At 45.1% G+C, this 24,520-nt stretch overlaps 1 protein-coding gene across 1 annotated transcript; it reads left to right on the forward strand.

Annotated features, from left to right (window-relative positions):
• Nucleotides 1-3,475: 3,475 nt before the first annotated feature.
• ankrd40 (ankyrin repeat domain 40) lies at nucleotides 3,476-13,304 on the forward strand. The gene is made up of 5 exons (XM_060902594.1): nucleotides 3,476-3,899; nucleotides 9,333-9,481; nucleotides 9,997-10,542; nucleotides 10,698-10,879; nucleotides 11,233-13,304. The coding sequence occupies exons 1-5, from the start codon at nucleotides 3,766-3,768 to the stop codon at nucleotides 11,374-11,376; spliced, it is 1,155 nt and encodes a 384-aa protein (XP_060758577.1). The 5' UTR covers nucleotides 3,476-3,765; the 3' UTR covers nucleotides 11,377-13,304.
• Nucleotides 13,305-24,520: the final 11,216 nt, after the last annotated feature.

Here is a 24,520-nt window from a genome sequence, read left to right on the forward strand (position 1 = left end):
CTTCGAGGCCTAATCTGTTAAAACAGCTAGACTCATGGCTCTGATATTTCCCATGCCATATTTAGATTTCAATTTTGTATATGCACTGCTCCTGTGTACACCACTCCATACTAAACCCAACAGTAGTGTGTAGAACTCTAGAATGTGAAAATGAACACTTCCAAAAGACATATTACTCAGTACAAATTCCTCCAACTCCAAAAGTGGTTGCCTGGTGATGAATAGACAGGGAGGACAGGAGGTACAGTGCCTTCCACGATTATTAGTGCCCCTTGTAAATATTAGTAAAAAGGGTTGGGGGGAAAAAAATCCACCTTTTGGTAAAGTAGCTTCATCTCACACTGAAAAAATTAGAAAAATCCAACCTTTAATTGAAATAACTTTATTCAGAAAACAAACAAATCCCTCATCAAGAAATAATTATTTTCAACAAAAAGGTATTGTACGTTCACCGGCCACTTTAATAGCAACTTGTTCTTGATTCTAAGATTCCTGTTCTTGGCTGGCAGGAGTGGAACCCAATGTGTTCTTCTGCTGTTGCATGCTGAGATGCTTTTCTGCTCACCACGGTTGTAAAGAGTGATTACACGAGTTACTATGTCCTTCCTGGAATCTTGACCCAATCTGGCCATTTTCCTCTGACCTCTCTTATCAACAAGGCGTTTCCACCCACAGAACCGTCGTCCACTCAATATTTTTTGTTTTTTGAACCATTCTGTGTAAACTCTAGAGATTGTTGTGTGTGAAAACCCCAGGAGATCGGCAGTTTCTGAAATATTCAAACCAGTCCAGCTGGCTCAAACCAACACCCATGCCACAGTGAAAGTCACAGAGATCACAATTTTTTCCCATTCTGATGTTTGAAATGAACATTAACTGAAGCTCTTGATTTGTATCTGCATGATTTTATGCATTGTGCTCCTGTCAAAGGATTGGCTGATTAGAGAACTGCATAAACCAGCAGGTGTATGGGTGTATCTAATAAAGTGGCTAATCATAGTTTTCTTGCAAAGCCTCTTTTTTGTGGAAATAGTGGAGAGGAAAAAAACATTTTAGATTTCTCCAAGTATTCAACACATCCACCTATGCATTCTTCAGCTGAAGCGTTATCTTTGATCAGTATCATCTTTGGTTTCAAGACTATGACACACACACACAGGAGGAGCAACATCATAATGCAGTTATACTTGGTGGGGGAAAAGAATTTTAGAAATTTTAATATGAGCACCTGAAATACAGGTTTCAGGCCCAACAAATGCCAAACATGCAAAATGTTTTCTTAGACTGCTGATGTTAAAGTCCTCCATGTGCTACAATCTACTCAAAATAAACTGTACAATACTGAAAGGAAACTAGTCTATTACCAAAAGATAAAGTTAGCAAACTTTTGGAAAGACCTTTTGGAACTTTGGTTCTGGGTCGAAATTAAAACAATCTAATGTAGAAGCTTGTATGGAACTGTTTTTCAATCCCACCCACTTCCTAAAGAATGACCAATCCAGCCCACTCCCACTGTTATTATTTTTGTACTTGCTACCTTAATTAGTACTGTTTCCAAAAAAATATATATATATATTTTATTTATATATATATATATATATATATATATATATATATATATATATATATATATATATATATATGCACCCGCTTGGGTTTCCTCCGGGTGCTCCGGTTTCCCCCACAGTCCAAAGACATGCAGGTTAGGTTAACTGGTGACTCTAAATTGACCGTAGGTGTGAGTGTGAATGGTTGTCTGTGTCTATGTGTCAGCCCTGTGATGACCTGGCGACTTGTCCAGGGTGTACCCCGCCTTTCGCCCGTAGTCAGCTGGGATAGGCTCCAGCTTGCCTGCAACCCTGTAGAAGGATAAAGCGGCTAGAGATAATGAGATGAGATGAGATGAGATATATATGCACAAATTAGTCATTTAAAACCACAGTGGTGCTACCCAGGATAAAGCAGTTACTAAGAATTAATGAAAGCTCGAAACATCATGCAGGGACCCAGAACACTCTCATGTTGTGGGACTTTACCAACTTTACTCATTAAAAAAGAAAAACACACACTTTTTTTTTTTTATTCATACACATTGGATCCCAGTGTCAAAGCACTTTAATACACAGGTTCTCTGATTCTGGCCCGTCATTCTCTCTCTCTCACACACACACACACACGGGGGGGGGGGACAGTGGGTACCCCAGGTCCAGGGTTGGGCAGTATTCTAATATATCATGACTATAATAAGCAATTTGATGTATACCCCCTGAATGACACAGAATTAAAAATGGGTTATTTAAAAAAGAATCCATTAATTATTAAACACGGTTCAGATGCCATCCCTATTCCAGATGTTAGAGGTGGGGTATGAGATTTTGGAATAACGGTTCCCGCAAGCCATATTTTGAAAAGAAACACGCCCGCCCTCGCCATGCTCCCACCCCCCGCGTCTCCACCCCTCCTCCCCCTTATAAAGCCTGAGAAAATCAGCCTTTATAATGGGTGTCTATTGCGTTACACACCAGTGGAGCAGAGTGTAGAGAGCTTGGAAAAATAGCTCAAACTTTCTCATTTAAACTGTGTTTTCAGCCCCAATTTTCACTCCACACACATAATTTTCTCAAAAGTAGTAGCCACACTTGTCCTGATTCACACAATGTGTCTACCTACACGATAGGACTTGCAGTTTTTGAATGAGAAGCCTGAAAGTGAAGAAAGGACAGCCGCGCAGCCACATAGACTGCCATTATAAACTTGGCAGAAAAGTCACTCGTTTTTAACTCGCTCTAGTGACCTCATTTTTTACACTACAGACAAAAAAAATTACATCAGTGTGTTCAGGAGATCCTTGTGGCGCTCACTGTGAAAGAATTTTGTGAATATCTCCTTCCGTTTTCGTGTAAATCCCCGTTGTTTGGAGGGAGCGCACTGAGAAAATCCTGCGCTCTGTGTGACACTCTGCTCGCTCTCTCACACAGAAGGGCCGGGCTGCTCGCGGGCTTCAGTCTGATTGACGTGTCACTATCCAATCATTTTGAGGTGGTACCTCGATATGATTGGATGGCGTTTTTCCTTTATTTTACACTGTAGACTGGATTAAAATATTTCGGTTTTGGGTCAAACCTTCTATTGTACTGCTTGCAACATGGGTGTGAGGAGCTTTTCAAGCAATATGGTAAAAAATACTCCTGAAAAAAATCTCATACCCCACCTTTAATAAGGCGCGTGCATTTTGAACATCTCTACGTGCATTGTTGCAGTGTGTCATTCATTAACATGATTTAAAAAGGCGACGTTGTAAGGAGTGATATTGGGTTATATGAATATCACGGGCATTTTCCTTACTGTTCCACCCTAAGTGTAAATTTAAAAAGTTTAAACTTAAACTTTTTAAAAGCAAAAGAAGAAAAACTTTGTTCAAGTAGGAACCATAATGTCTTGTCTGCTGTTGTTACAGTTAAAAGTGACCCCCACCATGAAACGAGTACTTACTGTCGATAGAGGACTTGTTTAGTCGGCGAAGGAGTACTTTTTAATCTAAAGCTGTCGCAAGTACATTTATCTAGTTATTGTTTTTACTGAGATCTAGATATTAGCCTGTAGAAGAACACGTTTAGAGTTTTTTTTTTAATTATTATTTTTTTTAAAGAAATATTGCTACCCGCTAGCCAACAACAACATCGCGCTGTAATCGGATGACGGCGAGCATCGCTGCTTTAACTGAGCTGTTTGTATGAAAGTCAGGTGCTGATTGCCAGTTGAATTATGTCCACATTGTCTATGGATAAAGAACTGCAAGAGAGCTTAAGAGAGGCGAGTGCTATTGGAGACCTTGATGAAGTGCGGAATCTAGTCGAGAGCGGAGTAAACATCAACTCCCAGAATGAAATCAATGGATGGTAGGTTTTGTGATTAACATCTCTGTGGAATTTGGGTGTTTATGTTCAGCCAATTCACCAATCTGGTCTGCTAACTCCACCGTTAGCTTAAAGCTCGTTGCCCTGGAAATACAATCAATACGAACTACACCCTAGGATTAGCAAGCTAGCTCACTGGCTAAGCCAAGCCGACTCTGTGGTGCTCAGAGCACTTGTAGTTTACCCAGATAACTGGTTTCCACTTCATACTTTGGTAATCGTAATGTTTATAGAAGCAAAAGGTGCTTTTTTTTCCGCCATTGAGGTTGAAATGGATTGGTTCGGGTTTATAGTGTAAGAGCTGTTTGTACTTGTTGTACGTTTCTGTTGGTTGCGTAGCGACAGATAAAGTCCGTGTGAAGCTGCGGAAGCCGAGGAGCTCGTGCACGCGCCGGAAAGTCGCCAAACGAAGTTACAAACTAATTTGCATATTCATGATTTCCTCGTGAATATTTGCATATCAGACTTGTTACATACAAAAGGAAAACTTTTTTTTTTTTCTGAAGACACGTCACATGGAATCGAGTTTTATCAGAATATAAAATGAGAAGTCTGTAATAGGCAGCACAAATTCTCATCTCGTCTCATTATCTCTAGCCGCTTTATCCTGTTCTACAGGGTCGCAGGCAAGCTGGAGCCTATCCCAGCTGACTACGGGCGAAAGGCGGGGTACACCCTGGACAAGTCGCCAGGTCATCACAGGGCTGACACATAGACACAGACAACCATTCACACTCACATTCACACCTACGGTCAATTTAGAGTCACCAGTTAACCTAACCTGCATGTCTTTGGACTGTAGGGGAAACCGGAGCACCCGGAGGAAACCCACGCGGACACGGGGAGAACATGCAAACTCTGCACAGAAAGGCCCTCGCCGGCCACGGGGCTCGAACCCGGACCTTCTTGCTGTGAGGCGACAGCGCTAACCACTACACCACCGTGCCGCCCGCAGCACAAATTGTTTTATATGCTCAAACCTATTTACATATTTGCAGAATGCTATCATTTCTAACAAGCATGTTATTAAAAAGCAGCAGTGGGAGTGAGTCATTAGGAAAGAGGCATGGAGGATTAACATGCCTTGTTTAGTTGTAAATGGTGTATTGGCAAACCAAGAATATAAAATGAAAACTAAGGCCCAATCCCAATTCTAATTTCTACCCCTCCCCCTTCCCCTCCGCCTTCCCCTTGGCCCTTCCCCTTGAAACTGAGCTACAAGGGATAGGGCTTGAAATTCATCCCTTACGTATTGGGATAGCCCTTCAACGATCGCATACGTCATCGCGTACCTCCGTCAGCGTTTACGTTAGCAAAACGCGACCAAATGCGTCATTGGCTGCGACCAGCCGCTACAGTCAGAGCCAGAGGCAGAACCAGAAATCTCTGCTGGCAGGGTGTGATTTGTTAACTAACACCACTGAATGGGATATCTTTGGCGCTTCGTGCACCACATCCGACAGAATGAGGTGTCAGAACACTCATGTAAACAATAAAAGCGAGAATAACAGAACAAAATGTACGCAGTCAAGCAACCGAAAACAATACTCACTCCCAAAGCTTTTTAGCAGCAGCTTGGATTTCAGAAATCGCTGCTCATTCTCAGCTCGAAAGCGAATCAAGCGGCGTGTTTCCTCTGGATAACAACTTAAAACACGTAAATAATGGAGAAAATACATTTATGACAATCTTTTGCCACGGGAACCGCCATCTTTCTGAAATCCGCATGAAATCTCGCTGAAATCCGCATGGCATTGTGGGAAATCACTCAAACCCCTTCGTTCGGAGTCAGCTCCAGGAAAATCTCCGTTTGGAGGGGTACAGAAGCCCTACCCCTTCCCCTACCCCTCCGCGTTAACTGGGATTGGGATACCCCTACCCCTTCACGTGAACGCGCAAAATGGAGGGGAAGGGCCAAGGGGTTGGTCCAAGGGGTGAAATGGGATTCGGCCTAATAATAAGAAACCTTTGTTTGTCTCATGTACACCCAAGCACAGAGAAATTCCTTCTTTGCATTTAACCCATCTGAAGCAGTGAATGCATGCATGCACACACACATACACCCAGAGCGGTGGGCAGCTATGCTACAGGATTTTATTTATTTGGCAATAAGACAGTACAGGGTGGCACGGTGGTGTAGTGGTTAGCGTTGTCGCTTCACAGCAAGAAGGTCTGGGTTCGGGGCCCCATGGCCGGCGAGGGCCTTTCTGTGCGGAGTTTACATGTTCTCCCCGTGTCCGTGTGGGTTTCCTCCGGGTGCTCCGGTTTCCCCCACAGTCCAAAGACATGCAGGTTAGGTTAACTGGTGACTCTAAATTGACCGTGAGTGCGAATGGTTGTCTGTGTCTATGTGTCAGCCCTGTGATGACCTGGCGACTTGTCCAGGGTGTACCCCGCCTTTCACCCGTGGTCAGCTGGGATAGGCTCCAGCTTGCCTGCGACCCTGTAGAACAGGATAAAGCGGCTAGAGATGTATGACTTAACATGGACAGCACAGTGGTGTCGTGGTTAGCATGGTCGCCTCACAGCAAGAAGGTTCCGGGTTCGAACCCAGCGGCCAGCAGGGACCTTTCTGCATGGAGTTTGCATGTTCTCCCCGTGTCTGCATGGCTTTCTCCCCGCAGTCCAAAGACATGCAGTTAGGTTAATGTGGGGTGGCCTTGGGCTGAAGTGCCCTTGAGCAAGGTACCTAACCCCAGGGTGCTCTAGTGTGGCTGCCCACTGCCCTGGGTGTGTGCGTGTGTTCACTGCTTCAGATGGGTTAAATGCAGAGGATGAATTTCACTGTGTTTGAAGTGTGCATGTGACAAAGGTTTCTTTTTCTTCTTCTTCTGTAGTCAGCTGGGATAGGCTCCAGCTTGCCTGCGACCCTGTAGGACAGGATAAGCAGCTACAGAATAATGGATGGATGGACTTAACATTTGTCTTAAAATTTAACAAAGATTGACTAAAATAGAAGGAAGATCAAATCAAGTTTATTTGTATAGCGCTTTTAACAATAAACATTGTCGCAAAGCAGCTTTACGGAATTTGAACGACTTAAAACATGAGCTAATTTTATCCCTAATCTATCCCCAATGAGCAAGCCTGTGGCGACGGTGGCAAGGAAAAACTCCCTCAGACGACATGAGGAAGAAACCTCGAGAGGAACCAGACTCAAAAGGGAACCCATCCTCATTTGGGCAACAACAGACAGCCTGACTATAATATTAACAGTTTTAACAGGTATAACCCTCAACTGTCCTCATGGGGCCGTCCTTCACAGGAGCGGTGCGATAAAACTCCGACCAGACACAGGGCACCAGGATGGATCAAGCAGGTCCGAGGGGCAGAAGAGGCCAGCATCTAATTCCCAGGATCAACATGTAACTCAGAGGGACAGATTGGGGGGGGGGGGGGGGAGAGAGAGAGAGAAAGAAAACACAGGTTGTTAGGTATGCCCTAAAAATGACAAGTATTAAATCTGTGGGGCGGCACGGTGGTGTAGTGGTTAGCGCTGTCGCCTCACAGCAAGAAGGTCCTGGGTTCGAGCCCCAGGGCCGGCGAGGGCCTTTCTGTGCGGAGTTTGCATGTTCTCCCTGTGTCCGCATGGGTTTCCTCCGGGTGCTCCGGTTTCCCCCACAGTCCAAAGACATGCAGGTTAGGTTAACTGGTGACTCTAAATTGACCATAGGTGTGAATGTGAGTGTGAATGGTTGTCTGTGTCTATGTGTCAGCCCTGTGATGACCTGGCGACTTGTCCAGGGTGTACCCCGCCTCTCGCCCGTAGTCAGCTGGGATAGGCTCCAGCTTGCCTGCGACCCTGTAGAAGGATAAAGCGGCTAGAGATGATGAGATGAGATTAAATCTGTGTGGTAGGCTCGCAGAGACGAGAGTCTTTACATCAGGCATAACGCACAACAATGGCATGTTAATATGGTAAAAAATATCATGACCTGCTCTGGCTGGATGCTTGATTGGGTGATGGGAGCACACTCCTCAGCAATGATGAGATGCAGATGGGACCCTTAGGCCTGGCCAAGACAATTCAGTTACATTTCACCGGGTCTGGGACATGCGACAGAATGTCTGACGGCCGATTCCCTGCAGGCTACAATAGCCAGTCGAGGTCTCCACCCTCTCCACCAAAAGATTTCCTGTTGACTCCATGTAACTCAGAGGAACAGATTTGGGGGGGGGGAGAAAACACAGGTTGTTAGGTATGCCCAATGTCACCTGAATAAGTAGGAACAGTATACATATTGCACCGAGTACAAGCAGGGACTCCGGCAACTAACTATGACAGCATAACTAAAAGGAGCCAGAAGGTAACACAGGCATGAGGGAGCCCCGGGACATAAAGCAGCCAGCCACTACACCGTCAACAAACTCGAGTGAGCAAGCGAGTGGGGGCTGACAGCATCCATACATCCCAGTTTACCAAAACACTCTGTCTGAGGACCCTCCAGATCTACTCCTTTACCTCATAAACACCATTAACAAAAGGCTTGACTAAACAGATATGTTTTCAGCCTAGGCTTAAATGCTGAGACTGTGTCTGATTCCCGACATTACTTGGAAGGCTGTTCCATACTATTCCAGACTATTAGGAAGTCACTATATATGTTCCAGACTATTCCATAACTGAGCACCAGTGATGCAAAATGAAAACTTACCAAAAGCACCAAAATGAGGAATGACAAGCGAATGTTGACTAGAACGAGTATTATAAGAATGTCTGTCTTCTTGATATTGAACGGAATTGGTCAGAAAGGTACTTGGAAGACATCACATCAAGCGCTCGGTACATATGATTTAGTTTTAATTGCTCTGCTCTCTCTCGGCTAGGGAGCCACCCTAAAATTTTGAAGTGTTCAGTGAGTAATGATGTTCTTGGCTGTAAATTTAGAGTAAAACAAACCAATTTATTCTGGGAAATATGCAGTTTTGTTTTCTGAGTCAAACTTGAGTAACAAAAAAGAGAAGGCATAATCATAGTGACAGTACCCAGGGAGCAGTTGGGGGTTAGGTGCCTTGCTCAAGGGCACTTCAGCCATGATACAGAGGGAGGGGAAATTCCCTGCCAGTCCCAAGAATCGACCTGGCAACCCTTTGGGCCCAAGGCTGCTTCTCTAACTTTCAGGCCATGGCTGCCCCCATGGGTTTTGCACAGGTGGGTTGAATAAGCTGTGGTATCGTGTGCAGGACAGTCGCTACCATCTGCTCATAAAGCTGCTGGGTCCCTTTTTTATTTATTTTATTTTCTTTTAAATAAAGTGACTTAAAGGGTCTGAAAAGTCAACAAATCTTGTAACAAAATCTCTCAGCTGATAACACTGAACCTTAAAAATCTCCTGTCGCACTGAGAATTTAAAGTGTCTTTGTGCACCAAAACGTTTGTGGTAAACTTTGTCTGTTGTATATTTTTCTACCCAGGACATGTTTACACTGGGCATGCAAGAGAAACCACAAACACATAGTGGCATATCTTCTGAATTCTGGGGCCGACAAAGAAATTCTCACTGCAAAAGATGAGTTAGCTGTTCAGTTGACCTCCAAACCTGAGATCAGAAGACTGCTTGGAGGTATGTTGTCTAATCAAAATGCCTCCCATTTAAGCCCTATTTATTTGTGCTGGAACAGGAGGTTTAGTAATGTCCTGTATAATGGATTTGACTGCCTGAGTCACACGGGACACTCATACTACGTGTGTGTAATTTGCTCAAATTACTACATGTAGCTGGAATTAATGCGTGATGGTGTTATGCAACAGGCATATTCAGACTCCAGTAATATATGGTTCATGGCCAAGTTTTAACTTGATTTAGTTCTTGCATTGCAGTGATGTGAATTCCTGTTACTGAGAGAGCTCTGTGTTTGACAAACTATTATTTTTTCCAACTTGCAAATATTCCTTTCCTTTCCTTCCCTCAAATCACAGATGTTGGTAATCATCATCATCTTAGGCAAAAAAACTAGTTCAGCTTGAAATAAGGCTTATGTATTATTATCTAACCAACTATTTTGTATTATTAATACAATCCGTTTGATGTTTTTATCGACTGTTTAATAGAGCTGCAAATCTGTGTTATTCCTGTAGTAGAGGAAGAGGAAGATGCGTCTGAAGTAAAGGAAGCAGAGCTGCCAATTATTCCAAACTATCTGACGAACCCACCTTTCCTGTATTGCAAGATGGAAAAGAGTGACCTGAGTGTAGCACGACATGTTTCCCAGAATGGCACCAGTGACCATTTGGAAACTGTAGTCTCAGAGCCAGCCACTTTATCTCCCATACAGCAGCAGCAGCAGCGCCTGTACTCGGATGGCCAAAGCCAACCGGCATTGTCCTACGTCTCCATGGTAGAGCCGAGCAGCATTGTGCCAAACCAGGTGACTAATGGGACCTTGTCCGTGGAGGTCTCCCCAGAGGTGCATCACAACAACCATAACGAGTACACTCACAATCACAGCATTGCCCAGAACAGCCCTGTTTGTCCCCCAATCCCTTCCGCAAGTGCAGGCTCTAACCCCACCATTACTCGGCAACAGTCTCTCCCCCATCAGCTGAATGGCTCTCAGCCTGGGGGCTCTATGCCTGCCTTCCAGCCCTTCTTCTTCACCAGCACCTTCCCTGTAAATGTGCGAGGTATGTAGCATAGAGATCTGCCTGGAAGCACATATTGACTTTTGTAAAACTGGTAGCTCAGTAGCCCTTTAGCTGTTCTAGCATAGTGTCTTGAAATAAATGCTTTTTTTTTTTTTTTCACGCCCTTGCTCTTCCTCTCTTTCTCTGTCTCCAAGAACTCGTTTTGAAGGTGCGAATCCAGAACCCACATGCCAGAGAAAATGATTTCATCGAGGTGGAGCTGGACAGACAGGAGCTGACGTACCGGGCATTGCTGCGGGTCTGCTGCCGTGAGCTGGACATTAGCGCTGAGCATGTGGAGAAAATACGCAAACTCCCCAACACTATGCTCAGAAAGGTGTGTGCGCACACTTTTTGTTTTTAAAAGCAAGTTAAAAAGGAGTTGGTCGTATTAATGGCTTCTGGACGCACATGTCTGAATGCGTAGCATGTGATCAAAGTTCATGTTTTATTATATTAGCTGCTTTTATCAGATTAAGATTGGACTGAACTAGATCTCATTGCGTGACATTTTTGGCTGAAGGACTAATAGCTGGCATGTCTTTACTTTTGCTTAGGCAATGAATGAATTATACAAACATCCCATTTTAGAGGTTGCTGAATATAGACTTTAGCACTTTACATATCATCGAGTGTGATATTTTTGGAATTTATAGTACAAACTTTATCATTGTTGTCTTGCTGTGTCAGGACAAAGATGTGGCTCGGCTTCAGGACTTCCAGGAACTGGAGGTGGTGTTGGAGAAGGCGGAGAGTTTGTCGTTGTTCTCTGGCCCAGGAGGGTTGAACGACAGGCCCTGCTACAATATGAAAGCCTCAAGGCTCACCTACTAGCTCCTGCCTCAAGACCCAGCATGAGGCAGACTCGTTTGCTGCCCCATCTGGGACTGTATTTCAAAATGCCTAATTCATACCTAGGTTCTGTTTTTGCCATTTGACAGATCAGCTGCCATTCTTCCATGTCCCTCCTCAGTCTGTGTACAATGTTAGCCATATGCCTTTTCTCCCAAGCCAATATTTTGCCCCTGCATGGTCCCACAGCTATCCAAAGAACGATGTGAGGCTCCCCTCCTCCACTTTGTTAGTGGTGTGGGTCCCCCCACTTCACAAGTCTTTGGTTTCAGTGTCTTTCATGGTCATGACGACACATTTTCGGAGGCACTTGTTTTGAATATTCAAAATGTTCTCGCTCTGCTTTAGGCCGTATATACAAATCTGTCACTTCCCATGCTGCTGACCTACGTGAAGTTTTCAGATCTGCCTCACTGCTGTGTTTGCTTATGAGGCCACTGTGTGGTTTTGAGCACAGCTCACAGGGACAGTTGTGACCTGTACCAGCACTTCTTATTGTCAGTTATGGCTATTAACATATATGCATTCCTTTCCCAGTACAGAATAATTTATTTGCACTGGCAAAGCACACAGCCAATTCACTTCATTGCTAACATCTTTAAATTATGTTAGTGGGGGCTTTTTTTTTTTTAAATAAAGTTCCACATGGGAAAGCCATTGTAGTTTGATGTACTAAAATACAGCAGCTTCAGAAACTAAAAAAGGAGGGGTGTTTTTCATGTTCTGTGTATTTTCCAGATAATCCCCCTCACACTAAAAATGATGACAAATAGAAGGTACTTTAAAAAAAAAAAAAAACACGGGGCTTTTCTAATATATTTTTTTTTTAAATAAATCCTTCGCTGGTGTGGTTTGGCGCCATTGCTGCTCCTTCAGTCACTACAAACCAAAAACTAGTAAAACTTGGTCGAAAAACTTATCCTCATGATCTTGTATCAAGGCCTAATAGTCATTTTTCATTCTGCACTGAATAATGTAGCAAAGATTGCTGTTTTTATTTAAATGTTAATTTTTAAAGGAATGAAAGATTCAAGAACAGGGTTTAATGAATGTGAGCTTCGACAAACACTTTCTTCTTCTTATAAGTTTAATAGGTGTAATAAGAGGGATGAAGTTATTATAATGGATATTGTTCTCTGGACTTAATTGCAGCACAGGTTTTATATTTAAGAAGCAGGATTCATACTTGATGACTGATTGGTCCATTTAACAACAGTGCCGTTCGACGTAAGTAATTCTCGAAGGCTCTGTATTGTGGTCCCAGTTCCTGAGATAAATTTGCAATATTTTTGTCATTTTTATCTAAATAAAATTTGTATATGGGCCAAAAGACACATTGCACATGTAGACCTGGGGATGTGCTTCATTTCTTTGAGTTGTGTTCACAAACTTTTTAGTTCTGTAGATAGTCAGGAAGTACAGTATAAATGTAGGAAATTCAAAAGCAGGCACAACTGCATAAATGGAGATGGCATGGTGACTTTTTTTCTCTCTTTTTTTAAGCACACTAATTTGAAACTCTTTTTGTCTTTGTTAGACACCTTTCTAAAACAAATGTCTTAATATAAAAGCCCGCTTAAAATGCAGAAACTGTTCAGCTTTAACTTTAGTCCCTCTAAATATTGTATTGTTCTGTACTGTGAGTTTATTTTATATATTGTTTTATAAATTTGATTGTAGAAAGAAAGATCCAGAGCGCAGGACATCTGAAATGGAGCCAAGCATTTCTGTCTGTCTGTCTCTGTATCAGTTGTGTTTTGTATACTCATGAAAATGCTGACTATTCACAAGGTGGAGAAAGCTGCAAAGATTCTGACTGATGTAAGGCATTTGAAATTCTCTGTGGAAAAACTCGGTGTACTAACTGGTCATGTTCAGGATGATGAATACAGTTTGACTTAACCTATGCATCCACAGTCTGATATTGCATATATGTTTTCAGTGGATTTTCTTGTCTTTACTCCAATGAAAATGAATTAATCTTAGCTATCTTACCCATTTTTGTGTTGATTTGGACACATGCTTCAGATCATTGTCCTGCTGGAAGAGCCAGTGACGACCCAGTTTTAGTTTCCTGCCAGAGACGGCCAGATTTTCTATTTAAAATGTCCTGGTATTTCATGGAGTCCGTGATGCCATGTACCCTAACAAGGTTTCCAGGGCCTTTGGAGGCCAAACAGCCCCAAACCATCACACAACTTCCACCATGTTTTACAGTTGGGATCGGGTTCTTTTCATTATAGCCATCCTTCTTTGTGTCTCTGTCAAAGTTGTCATAATGTTTTGCAAGCTTCACATGCTTACATTTGTGGTTAACTGACAGAAAAGGCTTGGCTGTGGATTTTTTTTTTTTTTAACCCTGGCATACCTTCCAAATAATCTGTTGGCATGGAGGTGGCGTCTGATGGTGGTTTTGGAAACCCCAAGATTTTACTTTTATCTTGTAATTCACCAATCCTTGGGATAATTCTTGGGTATTTTCTTAACCTCTCTTACATCCTTTTACAAACTTGCCTGGAAGAGGATAAAGTTCCAGCTAGCATCCACTTTTTTTAATTATTGCCCAAACAGTAGAAATGGTCATTTTCAGGCGAGTACTTTTTTAATTTTTTTTTTTTTTTGACCAATGAAGGTCAACACACTTCTCCTTCATTTGGTTTGTGTGTTTTCTTATCTTTCCCATGTTGATGGATAACTAAAGGAATTTGGCCTCTGTGTCACCTCATATTTGTTCCCCAGTTAATCAGGAAGTCATGAATTGCAGCTTGAATGTTCCTACACACTCCAATCAACTCAAAAATGTAAATTTAAATGGGAAACATGTTTAAAGCTAGATGGCCTTTCGATTTCATAAAATCGGTGACATTTGGTAATTGTGATTATTTATGCAAGATCATAAAAAAGGCCATTCTGTGGCTGGGAAGTTATTTAATTTGAGCAGATTTCCTAGCAAATAATGTACATGAAATCGCTCACTTCGTGCAGTCAAGCAGACAGAGGAGTCCGATGTGCGCATGCGCAAGGTTTTTCTTCCTTTCCTTCTTCCTTTCCTCCTTCTTTTGGGTTTTACGGCAGCTGGCATCCAGTGTTGCATTACTGCCATCGACATGTTTACCTTTGACCGTGCACTGACAGTTACATCATTCAGTCGCTAAATGAACAGCTGATCACACCGAGGTGCTCGCTGACTGCCAATATTTATTAGTTTGGTCCTGCGTTTTCCTTTCCTTTGCAAAATAACGTCTTTTCTTCTTGTTTTCCATTACTGTAGTCAGTCTTTCACGTTTCATTCGCGTCCTCCATTTTTCTTTCCTGTTTCAAATTTGTATTCCGCAATGCCTTGCACGAACAGGGAAAGCCCACCATGTGATGCATGATGTAGTATCCTGAATTGGGTCATGGTGAAGCAAGGAAAAAAATAGTGGAGAATTTAGGGCCATGTGGCCCTAAATTCATTGATTGTTGTATTTAAAAAAAAAATTGGAAGTCTGTCGTTCGAATTCAGTAGCTTTCGGTCCATGAAACAAAAATAATCTGGTGTCAGGGAAAATTCTTTTTATGACCTAAACTTGAAAAATCTGAAAGGCAGTCGACCTTGAAGTTACGCTGTGTTCACTATAATTGCATCTATCTCTCATATATATATATATATATATATATATATATATATATATATATATATATATATATATAAACACAGTACCAGTCAAAAGTTTGGAAACACCTTCAAATTCGATGTTTTTATTTTTTTTCCTACATTGTAAATTAATACTGACGTCATCCAGACTATGCAGCAACACGTAAGGAATCATTTAGTAAACTTTAAAATGTTAATCAAACCAAAATATGTTTTAGATTCTTCAAAGTAGGCACCTTTTGCTTTGATTACAGCTTTGCACACTCTTGACATTCTCTCAATCAGCTTCATGAGGTAATCACTCGAAATGGTTTTCCAACAGTCTTGAAGGAGTTCCCAGAGGTGCTGAGCACTCGTTGGCTGCTTTGCCTTCACTCTGCGGTCCAACTCATCCCAAACATTTTCGGACTGACTGACCTTCATTTCTTAAAGTAATGCTGGACTGTCATTTTTCTTTACTTAGTTGAGTAGTTCTTGGCATAATATGGATTAGAACAGTACTCAAATAGGGCCATTCACTGTATACCAACTCTACCACTTCACAACACAACTGATGGTCTCAAACACATTAAGAGGTCAAGAAATTCAAGAAATTGACTCTTGACAAGGCACAGCTGTAAACTGAAAGCCATTCCAGGTGACTACCTCATAAAGCTGACTGAGAAAATACCAAGATGTGCAAAGCTGTCATCTAAGCAAAAGGTGCCTACTTTGAAGAATCTAAAATATAAAACATATTCTGGTTTGATTAACACTTTTTTGTTTACCAAATAATTCCATATATATTTCTTCATAATATCGATGACTTTAGTATTAATCTACAATTCAGAAATTTTTAAAATAATGAAAAACCACTGAATTAGAGGTGTTTCCAAACTTTTGACTGGTACTGTGTGTGTGTGTGTGTGTGAGATATATACAGTGGGGCAAAAAAGTATTTAGTCAGCCACCAATTGTGCAAGTTCTCCCACTTAAAAAGATGAGAGAGGCCTGTAATTTTCATCATAGGTCCACACTTCAACTATGAGAGACAGAATGGGGGGAAAGAATCCAGGAAATCACATTGTAGGATTTTTAATGAATTAATTGGTAAATTCCTCGGTAAAATAAGTATTTGGTCACCTACAAACAAGTAAGATTTCTGGCTCTCACAGACCTGTAACAACTTCTTTAAGAGGCTCCTCTGTCCTCCACTCGTTACCTGTATTAATGGCACCTGTATGAACTCGTTATCAGTATAAAAGACACCTGTCCACAACCTCAAACAGTCACACTCCAAACTCCACTATGGCCAAGACCAAAGAGCTGTCAAAGGACACCAGAAACAAAATTGTAGACCTGCACCAGGCTGGGAAGACTGAATCTGCAATAGGTAAGCAGCTTGGTGTGAAGAAATCAACTGTGGGAGCAATTATTAGAAAATGGAAGACATACAAGACCACTGATAATCTCCCTCGATCTGGGGCTCCACGCAAGATCTCACCCCGTGGGGTCAAAATGATCACAAGAACGGTGAGCAAAAATCCCAGAACCACACGGGGGGACCTAGTGAATGACCTGCAGAGAGCTGGGACCAAAGTAACAAAGGCTACCATCAGTAACAGACTACGCCGCCAGGGACTCAAATCCTGCAGTGCCTGATGTGTCCCCCTGCTTAAGCCAGTGCATGTCCAGGCCCGTCTGAAGTTTGCTAGAGAGCATTTGGATGATCCAGAAGAGGATTGGGAGAATGTCATATGGTCAGATGAAACCAAAATAGAACTTTTTGGTAAAAACTCAACTTGTCGTGTTTGGAGGAGAAAGAATGCTGAGTTGCATCCAAAGAACACCATACCTACTGTGAAGCATGGGGGTGGAAACATCATGCTTTGGGGCTGTTTTTCTGCAAAGGGACCAGGACGACTGATACGTGTAAAGGAAAGAATGAATGGGGCCATGTATCATGAGATTTTGAGTGAAAACCTCCTTCCATCAGCAAGGGCATTGAAGATGAAATGTGGCTGGGTCTTTCAGCATGACAATGACCCCAAACACACTGCCCGGGCAACGAAGGAGTGGCTTCGTAAGAAGCATTTCAAGGTCCTGGAGTGGCCTAGTCAGTCTCCAGATCTCAACCCCATAGAAAATCTTTGGAGGGAGTTGAAAGTCCGTGTTGCCCAGCGACAGCCCCAAAACATCACTGCTCTAGAGGAGATCTGCATGGAGGAATGGGCCAAAATACCAGCAACAGTGTGTGAAAACCTTGTGAAGACTTACAGAAAACGTTTGACCTCTGTCATTGCCAACAAAAGGTATATAAAAAAGTACTGAGATGAACTTTTGTTATTGACCAAATACTTATTTTCCACCATAATTTGCAAATAAATTCTTTAAAAATCAGACAATGTGATTTTCTGGATTTTTTTCTCATTTTGTCTCTCATAGTTGAGTGTAACGTTCCCTACATGTGGGTGGAGCACAGAGGACGGCAGGACAGAGATCAGGGGTAAATAAGAGCTTTATTGACGCACTTTTCAGCCTGACAACTTTCAAGGATAGAGATACACACACACTCTGTAGTGTTCTCGTCTGGGAAAAAGCTCCCCTCCGCTCTCACTCTCCCTCCTTAAATAGGGCGCGGTCACTGGGAAGACACATACAAACACAGGCTAATTGTCATCAGGTGTAGTGATTCAGCCACTTACCTTCCCTGACCATGCCCCCGCTGCCACATACCCCCACCGCCCGACTCAGGCCGGGCGGCCATCCGGCCTGCAGCCGACTCCCCCCCCCCTTGACGGGAGAGGAAGTCTGCCACGACCATCTGTGCCCCCGGCCTGTGGATCACCTTGAAATTGAAGGGTTGGAGTGCCAGATACCAACAGGTGATCCGCGCGTTGGCATCTTTCATGCAGTGGAGCCACTGGAGGGGCGCGTGGTCTGAACAGAGGGTGAAAGGGCGCCCCAGCAGGTAGTAACGGAGAGCGAGGACCACCCACTTGATTGCCAGACACTCCTTTTCAATCGTGCTGTAGCGCCCCTCATGCACTGACAGCTTCCTGCTAATGTACAGGACGGGGCGGTCCTCCCCCTCCACCTCCTGGGACAAAACAGCCCCCATCCCCCTGTCTGATGCGTCGGTCTGCAATACAAAGGGGAGAGAAAAGTCAGGGGAGTGTAAAAGTGGCCCCCCACACAGTGCAGCCTTCACTTCAGAAAAAGCCCGCTGGCATTGCTCCGTCCACTGGACCGGATCTGGTGCCCCCTTTTTAGTCAGATCAGTCAGCGGGCTGGTGACGTCTGAATAATTAGGTATAAACCTACGGTAATAGCCAGCCAGCCCCAGGAACTGTCTCACCCCCTTTTTGGTCTTGGGCCTCGGGCAGGCCACAATCGCTGCGGTCTTATTTATTTGGGGATGCACCTGCCCATTGCCCAAGTGGAAGCCCAGATACCGTACTTCCACCCGCCCAATCGCACACTTCTTTGGGTGGGCTGTGAGCCCCGCTCGTCTCAGCGACCTAAGGACGGCCCTCAGATGTTCGAGGTGCCTCTGCCAGTCATTACTATAGATGATAATATCATCCAGATATGCGGCCGCGTAAGTGGCGTGCGGGCGGAGGACCCTGTCCATCAGCCGCTGAAACGTAGCGGGCGCCCCAAACGGCCCAAACGGAAGGGTGACGAACTGGTGTAAACCAAACGGTGTGGAAAAGGCCGTTTTCTCTAGGGACAGTGGAGTCAAGGGGATCTGCCAATATCCCTTTGTCAAATCCAGCGTCGAATAAAAGCGAGCAGTGCCAAGTCGATCGAGCAACTCATCAATACGAGGCATCGGGTACGCATCGAATTTAGACACCGCGTTGACTTTTCTATAGTCCACACAGAACCGGACCGACCTGTCGGCCTTGGGTACCAAGACCACTGGGCTGCTCCAGTTGCTGTGGGACTCCTCGATGATGCCCATTTCGAGCATGGTCTCAAGTTCTTCCCGAACCACCTTTTTTTTGTGTTCGGGTAGCCTGTAAGGGCGGCTATGCACTACCACCCCCGGGGGCGTCTCTATGTGGTGCTCTATGAGGTTGGTGCGACTGGGCAGGGGCGAGAACACGTCCGAAAACTCGGCTTGCAACTGGGCGACCTCCGTGAGTTGGGTCGGGGAGAGGTGGTCTCCACAGGGGACCGGAGAGGTGCGTGATGCTAATGCCCTCTTTTGAACCTCCGGTCCCAGCTCCGCCTTCTCCGGGACCACCGACACCAACGCCACGGGGACCTCCTCAGTCCAGAGTTTAAGCAGGTTGAGGTGGTAAATTTGTAGTGCCCCACCCCTGTCCGTTCGCCTAACCTCACAGTCGATGTCCCCGACTCGCCGTGTGCCCTCAAAGGGCCCTTGCCACTTGGCGATCAATTTGGAGCTCGACGTGGGCAACAGTATGAGTACTTTTATCTCCCGGTGTGAACTCCCTAAGGCCCGTACCCTTGTTGTACAGGCGGGCTTGCCGTTCCTGGGCCTACCGCAAATTCTCCTGGGTTAGGTGGGTGAGCGTGTGGAGTTTTGCGCACAGGTCCATAACGTATTGAATTTCATTCTTGCTTTGTGAAGGTCCCTCCTCCCAATTTTCCCGCAGCACGTCTAGGATGCTGCGCGGCTTACGCCCATATAATAATTCAAACGGGGAGAACCTGGTGGAGGCTTGGGGAACCTCTCGCACTGAGAACAACAAGGGCTTGAACCACTTATCCCAATTACGTGCGTCCTCACTTATGAATTTTTTAATGATATTTTTGAGGGTGCGGTTGAACTGTTCTACGAAACCGTCCATTTGTGGGTGATACACACTGGTGTGGATCGGCTTAATCCCCAATAACCCATACAGTTCGCGCAGTGTTCGTGACATAAATGTAGTGCCCTGATCAGTCAGAATCTCTTTCGGGATTCCGACTCGGGAGATGACGCGGAAGAGTGCCTCCGCAATACTGCGGGCTGAGATATTGCGCAGAGGCACTGCTTCCGGGTATCGCGTTGCATAGTCCACCAGAACTAATATAAAGCGGTACCCTCGTGCTGACCGATCTAATGGCCCGACGAGATCCATCCCAATTCTCTCAAACTGGGTCTCGATCAAAGGAAGAGGGCGCAAAGGCGCTTTTGGAATGGCCGCTGGATTTACTAACTGGCATTCGCGGCACGCCGTACACCACCTACGAACATCGCCGCGCGAATCCCCGTCCAATATAATCAGGCCATTATTCGGGCTAGTGTCTTATCCTGCTCTAAGTGTCCAGCCATGGGATTAAAGTGAGCCGCCTGGAATACCAATCCCCGGCGGCTCTTTGGAATCAACAGCTGCGTGACTCGCTCTTTAGTTTGAGTGTCCTGCGTCACTCGGTATAATCTATCCTTCATAATCGCGAAGTAGGGGAAGGATGGGGTGGAGTTCGGCTGGAGCATTTGACCATCGATTACTCTCACTTGGTCAAACGCATGTCGCAGAGTCTCGTCTCGCGATTGTTCTAATGGGAAATCGGCGAGGGATTCCCCAATAGAGAGAGGAGGAGCCGGCGGCTCCTCACTCTGACGCGGAGATGACATAGATAGCTCTGTGACAGCTACTCCCGCCAAAGCGACACCGGGACCTCCCCCTGTCAAATGGCAGGACCCACTCTTTACTAGGCATGTCATTAAACCCCGAAATCCCGGCCAATCAGTCCCCAAAATTAAAGAGTGGGTAAGGCGAGGATTAACCGCCGCCTTCACTATAAATTTTTCCCCTCTGGAAAAAATGTGGACCGACACCAAAGGGTAGCTATGAACATCCCCATGCACACACAACACCTTCACCCCCTGTGCTCCCCCCAATGCCTCGTTTTGCACCAGGCTTTGGCGGATTGAGGTCTGATTACAACCAGAATCCACCAACGCCTGATATGTAGCCCCTTGGATACTCACTGGTATGCGATACGCTCCGGCCCGATCGAGGGCGGCCTCTGGCGTGTCGGGGATCCGAACCACCGCGCCCACTTCCATTGCCGTGCACTGTTGTTGAAGGTGGCCCGGCTCCCCGCAGTGCCAGCAAACCAGCCCGGGCTTTCCCTCTGCACCAGTGTTCTGGGGCTCACTCACCTGAGGGGGGGGGGAGAGACAGACACAGAAGGGAGAAACGGGAGGGCACCGCGGGTGCGGCGGGCCGGCTGGGGTGTAGCCGGCCCCCGTCTCCGTGGTGGGGGAATGGGGCGAGGACGGGACACAGAAGGAGGGGGAGAGAGAGAAGAGGAGAGAAGGGTCGACGTCGTCTGCTGTCCTGCCGCCGGAACAGCTGCCAAATGATCCTCCGCCAGCTCGACTGCCTGATCCAGCGACGCCGGGCGGTGGCACTGGACCCACTCCGTGGTTCCTGCTGGTAAGCGGGCGATGAATGAATTGTTCCAGCACCACCTGGTCGATGATCCCCTCGTAACGTTCCCTACGTGTGGGTGGAGCACAGAGGACGGCAGGACAGAGATCAGGGGTAAATAAGAGCTTTATTGACGCACTTTTCAGCCTGACAACTTTCAAGGATAGAGACACACACACACTGTAGTGTTCTCGTCTGGGAAAAAGCTCCCCTCCGCTCTCACTCTCCCTCCTTAAATAGGGCGCGGTCACTGGGAAGACGCACACAAACACAGGTTAATTGTCGTCAGGTGTAGTGATTCTGCCACTTACCTTCCCTGACTCCGCCCTCCTGTCACAGACCGGCGCTTGACCACGCCCCCGCTGCCACATTGAGGTATACCTATGATGAAAATTACAGGCCTCTCTCATCTTTTTAAGTGGGAGAACTTGCACAATTGGTGACTGACTAAATACTTTTTTGCCCCACTGTGTACACACACACTAATGCATCTCAAACAATTAGAATATTGTGGAAAAAGTATATTCTATATTCATTACATGTAAAGTGAAATATATCAAGCTTTTTTTGTTTTAATTTTGATGATTATAGCTCATGAAAATCAGAAATCTCATCTCATTATCTCTAGCCGCTTTATCCTTTACAGGGTCGCAGGCAAGCTGGCGCCTATCCCAGCTGACTACGGGCAAAAGGCGGGGTACACCCTGGACAAGTCGCCAGGTCATCACAGGGCTGACACATAGACACAGACAACCATTCACACTCGCATTCACACCTACGGTCAATTTAGAGTCACCAGTTAACCTAACCTGCATGTCTTTGGACTGTGGGGGAAACCGGAGCACCCGGAAGAAACCCACGCGGACACGGGGAGAACATGCAAACTCCGCACAGAAAGGCCCTCGCCGGCCACGGGGATCGAACCCGGACCTTCTTGCTGTGAGGTGACCGCGCTAACCACTACACCACCGTGCCGCTCCAAAATCAGAAATCCAATATCTCAAATTATTGGAATATTTTCCAAGGTTAATAAAAAAGGATTTACAATACAGAAATGTCCAACATCTGAAAGGTATGTTCATTTATACACTCAATATTTGTTTGGGGCTCCTTTACCAAGAATTACTGCATCAATGTGGTGTGGCATGGAGGCGATCAGCCTGTGCTACCACTAAAGTGTTACTGAAGCCCAGGTTGCTTTGATAGCGACCTTCAGCTCGTCTGTATTTTTGGGTCAGGTGTTTCTCATCTTCCCCTTGACAATACCCCCATAGAGTCTCTCTCGGGATCAGGTCAGGCGAGTTGGCTGGCCAATCAACCACAGTAATATCATGATCAGCAAACCATTTGGTAGTAGTTTTGGCACTGTGGGCAGGTGCCAAATCCTGCTGGAAAAGGAAAAAAGCCTCTCCATAAAGCTTGTCAGCAGATGGAAACATGAAATGCTCTAAAATCTCCGGCTGCGTTAACTTTGGACTTGATAAAACACAGTGGACCAACGCCAGCAGATGACATGGCACCCCAAATCATCACAGACTGCACAAACTTCACACTGGACTTCAAACACCTTGGACTCTGTGCCTCTCCACTCTTCCTCCAGACTCTAGGACCTTGATTTCCAAATGAAAAGCAAAATTTACTTTCATCTGAAAACAGGACTTTGGACCATGGAGCAACAGTCCAGTTCTTTCTCTCCTTAGTCCAGTTAAGACACTTCTGACATCTCTGGTTCAGGAGTGGCTTGACATTAGGAATGTGATAGTTGTAGCCCCTTTGCTGAAGACATCTGTGTGTGGTGGCTCTTGATGCATTGATGCCAGCTTCAGTCCACCCCTTGTGAAGCTCTCCTAAGTTCTTGAATCAACTTTTCTTGACAATTCTGTCAAGGCTGTGGTCATCCTTGTTGCTTGTGCACCTTTTCCAGCCAACCTTTTCAACAATGACCTTCTGGGGCTTTCCCTCCTTGTGGAGGGTGTCGATGATCATCTTCTGGACAACTGTCAAGTCAACAGTTTTCCCCATGAATGTGGTTGCATGTTCTGAACTCAACCAAGAGATGCACAGTATTTTTATATTGTATTTTACTCAAACTTTCATTCATTCATTATCTCTAGCCGCTTTATCCTTCTACAGGGTCGCAGGCAAGCTGGAGCCTATCCCAGCTGACTATGGGCGAAAGGCAGGGTACACCCTGGACAAGTCGCCAGGTCATCACAGGGCTGACACATAGACACAGACAACCATTCACATTCACACCTACGGTCAATTTAGAGTCACCAGTTAACCTAACCTGCATGTCTTTGGACTGTGGGGGAAACCGGAGCACCCGGAGGAAACCCACGTGGACACAGGGAGAACATGCAAACTCCGCACAGAAAGGCCCTCGCCGGCCACGGGGCTCGAACCCAGAACCTTCTTGCTGTGAGGCGACAGTGCTAACCACTACACCACCGTGCCGCCTAATTATTCTCATATTTTTAAATTTTGTGGTGGGAGGTTGTGTTGTAGGCCATAATTCTCAAAATTAAAACAGAAAAATGCTTAACATTTGTTTGTGTGTAATGAGTTTAGAATATATTTTCACTTTCTTAAATAACTGATGGAAAATATTGAAATTTTTCACAATATTCTAATTGTTTGAGATGTGCACATACTAGTATATGTACAGAGACCTTGCCAAGTCTCCCTTTCTTCTCGTCTTGTACACATTTTGGACCACATGTACACCGTATGGTGATCTCTGCATTTAACAGATTGGGCAGGTATCCTGTCCTCCACAGCTGCTGGCAGACTCCTTTCATCTCCTAAATTCTGCCAGAGTGAGTGCATTTTTTTTTCATAAACATCACCAGCCTTCATTTGTTTTACTCTCTGTGCTCCTTGCTGTCATGATAGAATTCACATAGTCCTACCTTATCACATAATTAATTGTGTGAAGTGAGATTTATTAAGAATGTTAGCCACTCTGGCACGGTGGTGTAGTGGTTAGCACTGTCGCCTCACAGCAAGAAGGTCCGGGTTCGAGCCCCGCGGCCGACGAGGGCCTTTCTGTGCAGAGTTTGCATGTTCTCCCCGTGTCCGCGTGGGTTTCCTCCGGGTGCTCCGGTTTCCCCCA

This window comes from Neoarius graeffei, chromosome 20, assembly GCF_027579695.1.
Source record: "Neoarius graeffei isolate fNeoGra1 chromosome 20, fNeoGra1.pri, whole genome shotgun sequence".
NCBI lineage: Eukaryota > Metazoa > Chordata > Actinopteri > Siluriformes > Ariidae > Neoarius > Neoarius graeffei.